The sequence below is a fragment of the Cicer arietinum genome, chromosome 7, assembly GCF_000331145.2.
Source record: "Cicer arietinum cultivar CDC Frontier isolate Library 1 chromosome 7, Cicar.CDCFrontier_v2.0, whole genome shotgun sequence".
Lineage (NCBI taxonomy): Eukaryota > Viridiplantae > Streptophyta > Magnoliopsida > Fabales > Fabaceae > Cicer > Cicer arietinum.
This window is the reverse complement of record NC_021166.2, coordinates 5676650-5689145: the sequence shown is the minus strand read 5'-3', so window position 1 is coordinate 5689145 and position 12496 is coordinate 5676650. Positions and strand designations below refer to the sequence as shown.

At 27.0% G+C, this 12496-nt stretch overlaps 1 protein-coding gene across 1 annotated transcript; it reads right to left on the bottom strand.

The window, feature by feature from the left end:
• Positions 1 to 1001: 1001 nt before the first annotated feature.
• LOC101499203 (heavy metal-associated isoprenylated plant protein 32) lies at positions 1002 to 3259 on the bottom strand. Its single transcript, XM_004508319.4, has 3 exons — positions 2995 to 3259; positions 2763 to 2838; positions 1002 to 2616 (listed from the first exon to the last, which is right to left on the bottom strand). The coding sequence occupies exons 1-3, from the start codon at positions 3022 to 3024 to the stop codon at positions 1280 to 1282; spliced, it is 1443 nt and encodes a 480-aa protein (XP_004508376.1). The 5' UTR covers positions 3025 to 3259; the 3' UTR covers positions 1002 to 1279.
• Positions 3260 to 12496: the final 9237 nt, after the last annotated feature.

Sequence of the window (12496 nt, the reverse complement as noted above, 5' to 3'; positions counted from 1 at the left end):
AAATAACTTAAAATTTTTTTTTTTGAAGAAAGATTTCTCTATTTTTCTTTTTTGAGGAAAATAAATTTCAAAACTTTTTTAAGATAAATTTAAATTAAATTTGATTAACTAAATTATTTTAAAATATAATTAAAATTAATTTAATTAACTAAATTATTTTAAATATGTAATTTAATTTAAACTATTTAATTTGATATTTTTTTGTGAAGTACAACCCAATTAACTATATATTTTGTACAAATATTGATAGTTTATAATTAATGCTCTAGGCTTGAAAACATGAACCCATATGATTATGGTGAAGATGATTGTTCCAGTTACGGAACTTTAGGAGTAATTTTATTCCCTTCGAATTAGTTCAGCCTCAGCTGGTTCAACAGTGAACCTCCTATGGATGTGTTATTTATGTGGCTAATATTTAATCTGCACCGAAATCATGAATTACACACAGATTTTGCCATTACTTGCACAACATTCATTTGTAGCAACAATAATAACCGGAATAATTCTGTTACTTGGGATTGATCATACACTGTCACTGTTTTAATGAACATTCATTCGTTCCCAAATCACGCGATTGTGGGATGGCTCATAATCATATCATACGGCGTGCCCCACCAACTCCACTTACTATCTAGTTTTTTTAGATATACTTTCTTTTTTGTATTAATGTAAGTGTAAAATAATTCATACTTAATGCAACCTTAAAATAGAAATAACTGTGAATGTTTGATATCATATTAAATTTGACACAAATTAAAACTTGTAACTTGCAGTTCAACTAAAGTCTAGTGGTGAAGAAGTTCCAAATAATGGTGGGTCCAAGCCAGGCCTGAATTTGGCAAGTAAATGTACGCACTCCACCACACACAAATATCCATAATTTGCCTCACATCTCACATCGCAACAAGGGAGACAAAAAATAATAATATGAAGGAGAGATAGAGAGAGAGAGGCAGAAGATTAGCCAAGCCAATAATTAAATAGAGAAGCATACTATGTAAGAGGTAGAAATGTGGTTGTAATTTTTTTTATTACTATTTCCAAAATATAAACACATATATGATATAGTACTACTACTACTACAACCGAAGAACATAATAATAATAATAATATGATAAGATATAGTACTATATATCTATAAACTACTAGTCCCTCTGATGAAAGAGGATCATAATCAAAGAAAAATGAAGAAAAAAAAACTCACGTTCCATTGGTATGATGATATATATTTGATAAAATAAAATTAGAGAGGATAGGTGAATGATGATTGATAGAGTCACATGATATTGCAGCTGGAAGTATTCTCATCACTGAAAAAGTGAGTGTAAGGATCTGGAGGAGGATAAGGATAAGGATAAGGAGGGTACATATAATTAACAGCAGGAGGTGGCCTTGCATACATCATTGCACGTTGTTGGTTCATCATCGCAGCAGCAGCCATCATCTGTTGTTGTTGTTGTTGCTGCTGCTGCTGCTGAGGATTCCCTGCCATCATTTCCGGACCACCACCTTGGAAGTATCCACCACCGCCGTTTGCCGGTAGACCTTGAACGGCAGGGATTGGCATACCTCCACCCATAGCGGGGTGAGGATGACCACCACCACCACCACCCATCATCATTTTTTGAAATCCATTATTGTTCATAGCTTGAACATTATTACCACCACCACCACCACTTATTGGTACAGAAATACCCTTTTTACCCCCACTGTTCTGATTATTATTGTTATTGTTATTTCCACCACCACCACCACCACTGTTTTTACCCTCTGGTATGCCACCGTTATTTTTGTTACCTCCACCATGATTCTGATTATTACCACCACCACCACCACCCCCATTCTTTCCTCCATTTCCATTTCCACCGACCATGCCCTGCATTTGAAACGGCAAAGGTCCACCACCAGGTTTCTTTCCATCGCCGCCGTTAAAATTTCCAGCTTTCATGGCATTGATAAGCTGTGGATGATTCCCATTCATCATCATGTGAGGTCCATTCCCCATAGGCACAGGGTTAGGGGGTTTCATCTTATTAGGTGGTAACTCATCCATTTCATCATCAAACTCATCATCAAAATCATCATCTTCTTCGTCATCATCCTCCTCATCAAAATCATCTAATTCACCGTCACTAAAATCATCCTCGTCTTCATCAAATTTAACAGCTTTAGCATTCTGGTTCGGATTTTGATTGGGTGGTTTCATACCCTTAAATTGAGGTAGATTCAGATCTTGAAACCCTTTCATCTGTTGAAGCTGCTGTAACTGTTGCTGAAGCTGAAGCTGTTGTAATTGCTGAGGATTAGGTCCTTGTTGACCACTTTTCGGTTGATTATTGTTTCCATCTTTCTGATTCTGATTCTGATTCTGAATCTGTCCTTTGTTATTGTTGTTGTTTCCACCACCTTTACCATTATCAATTTGCATGTTCTTTAATTGATTAACAAGGTGGTTTTGGTTGTTATTATTATTGTTGTTGTTTGGTTTGGGTGAAGGCCATAACTCTGCGTGTTTTCCTGATTTAGCAAGCTTCTTGATGAGAACGTTAGGGTCCACATTCCCTGAAACTGTAACCTTTCCTTGCTCTGCATCTATTTCAGTTGTAAACACCCCTGTTTTTCATTCATCAACGTATATTACTCTAATTAATAACTTTTCTTTTTGTTTTACTTGGGATAATTTCAATTCAAACCACAAATTTTTGTTTGTTTGATTTTAAAGAAAAACAGCAAATGTAATAAGGGTAGTGGTTACTTACCATCAATTTTCTGCAAGATTTTCTTCACTTTGTGCTTGCATCCATCGCAGTGTATGTTCACTTTAAGAACACTTTTCTACATAAGGATAAGTTTCATTTCTTTGTTAAAATAAATCAAATGGGACAAAACTTCTCATACTAAATAAATAAATAAATAATAAACTGTTCAATTTATAAAAATACTATTTTGAACAGAAGAAGAAAAAAACATGGAAGAATGTGATGGGAGTACCTGTATCTTCAAAAATTCTTCTTTACTCATGTCTACAAACACAAACAGAAAAAAAAAAAAAAAAAAAAAGATCTGGGTGATTATAGATCTGAGAAACAGAGAAGAAATGAGGAAAAAAGAAAGGAAAATGAAGCTTGTTGGTTTGGTAAGGTTATAAGAATGAAAGTAGAAGCAAATGAGAGAAAAGAAGAGAAATGGTTGAGAGCAGAGAGAATGGTGAGTAGTGATTGGAAGAAAATGGGTAACGGTGTTGAAAGAGTTTGTTTGGTGCCATTATTTATTAGTACTGTATTTTGCTACGGAAGTGACTTCATCATTTTATTTATCACTGTTAACTTCCCTCAAAATTTAACCGTGCCCATGTGGGTTGTTTGGCTTGGATAAGAATCCACCTTAAATTATATTTCTCTCTCTCTCTCTCTCTCTTCTTTGCTTGAAGACTGTGAGGTGGGAATGCTAAAAAATCATCATAAATCACAATGACACAACACTGGAGAGAGAGAGAGAGAGACTCTTTGAGAAGTGCTACTAGTATATCAAATCTCATGTGAGATTTTTTATTCATTAAAGTTCTTGTAATTATTATCACTACCAAAGTAAGAATGAAGTAAGATCACTTTTTCTTTTAAGTATTCATCTCAGTTAACTATTATAATGTTTAATTATTAAAAAGTAGTATAAAAATTATTAGTAACATTTGTTTTTTTTTTTGTTGTTAAAATGAGATTCATCTTAAATAGTTGGAATACAAAATTAGATGATACAAATTTAATAATGTAATTTCATTGGTACATTTGACACCAATCCTCTCACAATTAAATAAATTTACTTTACTTTTCTATTTCTGCTTTGAGAAATGCCAAGAAATTTAGCTGCATCAATCTCTACCAACAAATTTCTCATTTTTGAGCTCCTCCTTTTCTGGTATTTTTATCTTCTATCAAAGGAGGTAAACATATGGTCCCCAATTTAATAATTAGATCTAATTTTCCTTCTTCATTCCAAAATTAGAATATGTTTTTTTTAATGGGTCACTCATTTAACGTCGGTGCATTCCATTTTTCAGTTTACCTAACATATAACAATGAAAATTTTATTTTTGGAAATTGCAAAATAAATTGTATTTTTTGGAAAATACCGGAAATGCATTATAGAGGATGAGAAGGAAGAGCTACCCCATCTTATCTTATTCTTATCTGAAATACCATCACCCATTTATTTACTACTACTACTACTAGTTATAAAAAGTTCATTTTTTATTTTTTTTTTCATCCCTGATTGCTGGATTGCTGGATAAGCCAAACATAAATCAATTGTATATTAAATACATTCTGATGCACATGGTTATCTGTGTGTTAGATCATCGAGAATTAAAATTACTTTTAAATTAATTAATTTTTGTAAAATTAATTGTAGTTAAATTTTAATTATAAAATTATTTCAAATATGGCATAATTAATGTTTGAATATCTTAAATCAAAAGTGAATTAATTATCAATTTCTAATGTAAAATTACATTTAGATTCAGCAATTACAAATTATAATAATAATATATAATTAATTTTAAAGGAAAAATTAATTTTATTCAATAAAACACAAAGATATTAGAACGACTCATGTACCTTTAAAGCTGGTTTTGACCCAAACAACATTATGTAAGAAATACATGTAACTATTATATATATATATATATATATATATATATATATATAAGTTACATGTAAGTACTTGGGAACAACATTCTGTATACATCTTGAATAAGTAAAATTTGGTTATGTTTTTTATTTAAGTTCAGTTGATCGAGTTTATTATTAACTTATGAAATAATCAAAATGAAAAGAAAATAATTAAATCTAAAAAGATATTAAATATTTTTATTCCTAATTATAAGTATTATTTGAGATAAAAATACGTCCTTAATTATAAACATTTTTTCAACTAATTAGATGTATTTATTATTATTATATTCAAATATGTCATATTAATATAACTAATGTATTTGAAAGCATTCTATAGCTAACGATAACATCGAAGATATATGCGTCACGTTTTTCTTTTCGTTAAAAGTATAGTATAAGTGTTTAAAAAAATCAAAATTTGAACTGACCTGCAAAACTGAACTGAAATTTTTGAACTGAACTGATTTATAAAATTTGAGAATCGAACTATTTTCGAACTGATTTTTTAAAATTAGAACTGAATCAAACCGGTTTTCAATTTGAAAAAACTGAACCAAACTGGTTTTCAATTCAAAAAACTGAATCGAACCAGTTTTTATTTTAAAAAACTTGAACCAAATTTATTTTTTTAGAAGTAATTAGGGATAATTATGTAAATTTTGGTCTATATTAACAAAAAATCTAAGTTAAACCAGCTCAGTTCAAAATAATAAATCGGTTCACCAACTTATAAAATAGTTTGGTACAGTTTTTTGAATTGAAAACCAATTCGATTCAATTTTTTCAAACTGAAAATCAGTTTCGGTCAATTTTTAAACAATTATAATTCAAAACTGAACTTTTATTCACTTCTACTTAAAAGGTATAACATTGCGAAAATCAACACAATAATATAAAGAATAAAATAGTGTTTTAGATTCAAACTTATATTCTAACATATTAAATTTTTGACAGTTACTATTTAAATTATACCTACAAAATTATACCTACAAGACAATTTTATATTTTTTCTGTGTTATTAAATAAGTTTTTTTTTTCTTTTTAATTATGTGATATCCCAATAAAAATTATTAATCATTTCATTTGCGAAGAATTGAATGCATACTGGTGCAATAGATAAATTATTAAACGCTTTTCCGGTCACATAGAAATATATATTTTTTTTGATAGTTTTAAAAATAGGTTAAATTACATTTGCGGTCCCTTAACTTAATTTCAGGTAACGTTTTAGTCATTTATATATTTTTTTTCTCGAGTTGGTCCTTTATTTTAATTTTAAGTGACAATTTGATATTTTATGTTATAAAATGTCAACAATGTTGTCCTTTTTTTTTACAAAAATTCAAAAAAATTATCAAATTTTTCAAACAAAATCCATCAAATTCACTATCATCATCGATAAAATACAAATTTAATCAAATTCATAACTTAAATCTTGAAATAAACTCATATTTTTATTCTTTATTTGATGTTGTTGGAGATGAAAATATGAGTGTATTTGAATATTTGAGTTATGGATTTGATAAAATTTGCATTATATTGAAGATGATTGTTAATTTTATGGGTTTTGGTTGAAAATTTTGATGATTTTTTTTGTATAAAAGATGATAACATTGTTGAAATTTTAAAACATAAAATATCAAATTGTCACTTAAAATTAAAATAAAAGACCAACTTGAGAAAAAAAAGACTAAAACTTTACCTGAAATTAAGTTAAGGGACCACATACATAAAATAATTTTTAAATATAAAATCACATAGAGAATAATTATATATCGTAGATTTTGATATATTTAACTCATTTAAATGGGTAATAGTACTATTCTATAATTTCCAATATTTTTTTAATGATAAGAATATCATTATATTTTATCATGTAGGCATTGATGTAATATTTTATTTTACCTTTGTTAATCAAAATTTCTAAATAAGTCCCTAGCTGGAGAGGTAGAGAGTGGTGGCTAACAAGCTACTAGTGGTGACGTGATTTTTATATTAGTACAAATCAATTCAAATTTATTGTTAAAATTATGTTTGAACAAAAAAAAACACAACGAAACTTCGATAGTAATTGTGATAACATATATATAAAATGCTCGGTTATTATGTTGTATATAAATATTGATAAATATAAACATTAATATTATATATTTTTATTTATTTTATCTATAAATTATCTCTAGTCTTTAATATAAGAAAAAAAAATAAAAAAAAGTTATAACAAATAAAGTTATTCGTTGTATTAACTTTTTGAATATTTTTCTAAATATACTTTCACAGAAAATTATGACGATACTAAATGAATTTATTAATATTAATTTATAAACAATAAATATTTTTTAACAGTTATTATTTTTTTTATAAATAAAAAAGACATGAGGGGAGTATTACAGTCTTGACTAGAAAACTTGCACTTATTACACATCTATGTATCTATATTAGATTAGATAGGTAACTATTTTGTATTTCATTATACTTAAGTTTTAGAAAGTCAAGAGTTAGTTAGATTTGACCCTTTCAGTTATTGTTGTTAGTTAGCCTCTTCTATTTTCTCGTTATATAAGTATTGGATTTGACCCCTAATTAATAAGATAGAGTAGTATTATTCAATAATTCTATTTTATTCATTAATTAGTTTGTGCCCTTTAATTCAATTTGTTTAAAAATTTATTTTATTTTTATAGTTTGAGCTATAATCTAAAATACTGGAGTTGGGATTTACTAGAACGCTGATTCACGTTGTTGGTTGTAAGGATTTGACACACACTTCTAAATTACATCATACACAATTCCTTGTACCGAATAACATCATTATCAAACTATAGTAGACACTTGTACTCAATTCCCTTTCGAAATAACATTAAATACTTAGGTCATGGTAGTTGCACATTTACTAACATCGTTATCCTACAGTACCTCATTTTTTCTACCACCAAGTAACTCATACTTTACTTGATTAATAAATCAATAAGGATGTTTAATTTACTTATAATTAAACATTTTTTTTGTTACATATGCGACATTTGATCATTCACGTTAAAAAAATATTAAATGGTTAGTTTAATTCATAATAAAACTTGCAGTTAATTAAAGTGTATAATTAATTATAATACGTAAAATAAATTAATCATCTATTTAATTGAATAAATTACAACTTTACATCAAATGTAGTAAGTGTAGAAAAAATAATGTGAATAAAATATTATTTTTGAAGGTTTATAATTACTAGACATCTTAAAGATATTAAAATAAGATATAAATTAAATTAGTTTATAATTTTTTAACTTTGATTCTCAAGATAAATGAATCTTGATAATTCAAAATTCAACTGAGAGGTAAGTAAAATTTAATTAATAATTTTTAATTAAAATTCAAATTTGAATTATATCAAGCAATTTATTTATAATTGAAGTTCATTAACCACTTGATTAAAATAGTTTACATTTGAATTCTATAAAATTGTCAATAATTTTCAATCAAGCATGTTAGTAATTATATCTAAATTGAGAGATTTAATTCTAAATTATTTAAAATTTCAGATACTATTATAAAACTTTTTAGTTCATAAACTTAATCGCAAATTATTAATAATTAAGTTGATGGATTCAAATTTTAATTTCAAACTTATTTAATTAAAGAGATTCATTTGAAAATTTCCACAAACATTTCAAAAGTAACTAATACAGTGTGTCCCTTGTTGATAAGTAGTTATCAACAAACTAAGGAAATATACTATGGAAAAATAGTTTTGCCATGTTTGTTCAGAAGAAGGGGCCTCACCCTAATGGAAGACAGTTATGTATGTTATTCCGGAAGAGGAAAAAATTAAATACTCCATTTGCATTCAAAATATAAATAAAAATAGCAGTGAATTTAAAATTAATATTAAATCCATTAATTTTATTTTATATTTTTTTAATTATATTTTATTCTATAATAATATTAACTTTTTTTGAATTAATATAATTTATTATTTTAAAATGAAATATAAACAAAAAAAAAATCATTTAAAATCTTAATCTATCTAATCTTAATCAGATAATCAATTTTCAACTTTTTTATATAATTTTCTTTTTATATTTTATTGCAGAACGATTATTTGTTTTCAGAAAAAGTAGAAACAACCTTATACCCTGTGGCTGCCAGAAATTATGGTTATTTTTGTTGTTGGTACCAAACTTGTGTGAAATGAAAATGGAGTTGCTGCAGCTTGTCACGTTTTATGGGTTTCAAAAAGGCAAAGTTAGACACATAGGTCATTTTTTCAACTGATAATAATGCTTTTTAGCTGATTAAATCATGCATGTGCTACTTTAACAACAATTAGGTGAAGAAAGCAACAAAAAACTAGCCAAGCTAGTAGCCCTATGGATACACTAATGAATCACGTTCAAGGTTTCTTGTTTTTTTCTGTTTTGTTCACCTTAGAAATTTTTCTCCAAGCAAATTATTGTTTCCATTCTTAAAAGCCTAACCGTGATCAAGTTGTCCTTTTTATTTTTATTTTCCCTTTATATCTTTGAATATGTCACTTTACCCGTCAAAGGGTATTTGAACGGTGGTTACAATTATAGATATTAATATTATTTTTTAATTAAAAAATATACTTAATCATTTAAATTGATAAAATTTTCATAAAAAATAATACAATTTAAAATTGTTAAAATAAAAAAAAAATTGCAAACAGATTCACAATACTCCAATTAAATAATATAAAATACAAAATAACTATTGTGACAAAATCTATTTATATAACAAAATTATAAGAATCATTTAGCAAATTGGTTTAGGGTTTACAAAGACATCACCATAAATTTTTAATTATAACAACACATGGCATGTTTTTCTATTATGTAGTGGTATATGCGCATAGTTTATTATAATAAAATCAATAGAGTTTGGCTGAATTGAACATCTTTAGAAATTTTGTCCAAAACTCAAGTGATATTTTTTCTTACGTATTATTTGCTTTAAATATGATTTACATTTATGGTTTTGTCTTTTCTAAATTATACTTTAGTAAATTGAAAAATAAATACTATTTATAAATTACACTTAACTTTAATTTTAATTTTTTAAGTATGTATTTGATTTCAATTTTGAAGTGATTAAAAATGATTTTAGAATTGTAAAATTAATTTTAACATATTTTAATATCGTCAAGTATAATTGATTATATTTCCATAGTTTATTTTAATTTTAAATTAAAACTTATAATTTTTGAATTTAAATTTAATTTTTATATTTAAATTTATTATAAAATTTACTTTTACCTAAATATATTTATATATAAATTATTTTATATTTAATTTATTTTTAAGTAAAATTAATTCAAAAAATTAATTTCTTTAAAATTAATTTCAATCACCGCATGACTAAACACTACTTGCAATTTTTTGGTGTATAGGAATCAAATGCAAAGCTTCTATTTTGTCACTTTGTGACTATGGTAGATCTATTGACGACTTTTTATGACCTCAAATACCACCAAAGAAAAAAAAAACTTTAATAGTTATGATTGTGACTGGCACAGCTGTGATGTCATAAAGTTTATATAAGTGACATAAATATTGGGTAATTTTATTTGTGAGTTTAATCAACTATCTATATTTGGATATGATATTTACAAATTATGTCCCTGAGGTTCTAATGTGGAATGACTTGGGCAACTATGCAAATACCCACTACTGTATATGTTGATGGATTCACATGATCAACCACATGGTGTTTGGACAGTGATTGATTGTAGACAATATGTAATTTGCATAATAAATTCAAAGGAAGTGGAGGGTGGGAGAGATATAGATTCGATGCAGTTGACATACTATCATTCTATACATCTGAACAGTGTAATCAAATTAAATGATTTATATTTTAAATTTTAAAAAATAAATTTTAAAATTAAAATTTAAACCGTCTGATCTTATATCAAACAGTTACATATGTTGATTGTAGAACAATCAACTGCATATAAGTATGATGGAGAGGGACTATTTATTGAATCTCACCTAGAAGAGTACAATTTTAGTTGAAGTTTGCATCTCACACATGGGCTTTTTTTTCTTCTTCTTTCTATAGGTTTAGATTTTAGTATGGTATGGGAAAATAATAATGGAGTTTAGGTGTTGAGAAGCTTTGACCACAAGGGAAAGTTTTGTTTGTTGTACTGTTTAACTTCAACCTTTCCTTCTACTTACTTGGGAGTTGGAGGAGATAATGCATACACACTTTAATTATTAATTTATTACCATTATTCCAAATAATTGTTATAACATTAAAATCCAAAGCAAGTGGAAAAAAGTGGCAACATGTAATTGAAGTACACATGAATATCTATTCTAGATGCCTCCAATTTTTTTTTTCTTTTGTATATTCAAGCATTTTGATTTTGGTCCTTTCTTCATAAAAGATATCAGAATATATTTGAGTCGGTATCTTTAAATTGTAGGGAGTTTTGATTTATACGATGGTACCTCACCCTGCCTCTTGGTTTTTAAACTTTTTATCTTTTGATGAACCAAAATAAAAGGTCTATGATTGACTTTGTCTTTTGTGATATCTAAGAGCTTGTTCTAAGAGAAGAGAACATGTTTTATTTTTATTTTTAAAAAGCTATTCAATTTGACAATAATAACTGTTCTGCAATAATAGTGCCATAATTCTAAAGGTAATTTTTATCATATACAATTATTTTGCCTCTAGTAAAAAATAATACTTTTAAAGATGAAGAATTAGATAGTCCAAATAAAAATATATTTAAGAATTAGCAGAAATTTAAGACAGAAGACTGTCTAATGCAAATTAATTAATTGGACTGGAAATTAGTTAATTATCTTTATTCCATAATTCTGTCAAAAAAGTCTTCACCCCATAATTAATCTTGAGTGGTTTGCCATTGAATCTAGTCAATTGATTACTAGAAGAGACAGATTTGTAGTGCCATATAAACTACCTTTACTATGGTGAAGTGAATTGCAAGAAAGGTCGTTATCATTTTCTAAATTGAGTATCACAGGGGTAGGAATCTTGAAAAACCAATTATTTTTTTAGGGAGAAACTTGGTTTAATGGTTGAACAAATGAATAATGATATTTTAAACAATGTTGTCAATTACAAATAGTAAAGTACAAAAAAGGCTACTATAATTGTTATTTAACAACATTGATTTTAAGCTAAAAAGTATTTAGGCATATGTGATGCAGTTATTGCCTATTTAGCAATACATGTTTAATGTTTTATACTAATTTGAATACATAACAATGCAGACTTCCAGATATTACAAGTTAAACTTATTTATGTTTTTAACAATCTTGAAATATAAATATTTTCTACACCTCAGCAGTTGCAAACTGAAATGGTGAAAACCAATTTCAAATGAAGTGCAGATAAAAAAAGACTTGTTACCTATGATTTAGTTATTCATTGGTTCAAAAGTTAATGTCTGAAAACAACTCAAAGCTGTGAAGATTCTGATTTTGTACCTACATAAACGGTACCTTGTATGGCAATATTAGGTGACCGTCTTTCTTTTTGTTAGTGAAAAGAAGAAAAAAGAACGTCCAACACCAAAGATTTACTTTTTTCTTTATACCACTTATTACATCACATTCATTGATAAACCAACTCTTCAATCAAAGTCATTTAAGAGCAGAAGTTTTTAAATTTTAACTAATGGATAAAGCATAAAGGAAGAGCAAGAACTTTGAACACTATAGCTTTATATTATATATATGATTAAATTAAAGCTATGATAATTTCCAAACAATTAATCAGAGGAACCTTAACCTTCAAGGAGTTGTTTCGGCACATATTATGAGGGGAAA

Excerpts from the sequence above, each read along its gene's own strand:
- LOC101499203 (XM_004508319.4), bottom strand. The coding sequence starts at position 3,024 with ATGAGTAAAGAAGAATTTTTGAAGATACAG. Across the intron at positions 2,839-2,994 it reads AAGAATTTTTGAAGATACAG|AAAAGTGTTCTTAAAGTGAA; the intron begins GTACTCCCATCA and ends ATCCTTATGTAG. Across the intron at positions 2,617-2,762 it reads AATCTTGCAGAAAATTGATG|GGGTGTTTACAACTGAAATA; the intron begins GTAAGTAACCAC and ends AATGAAAAACAG.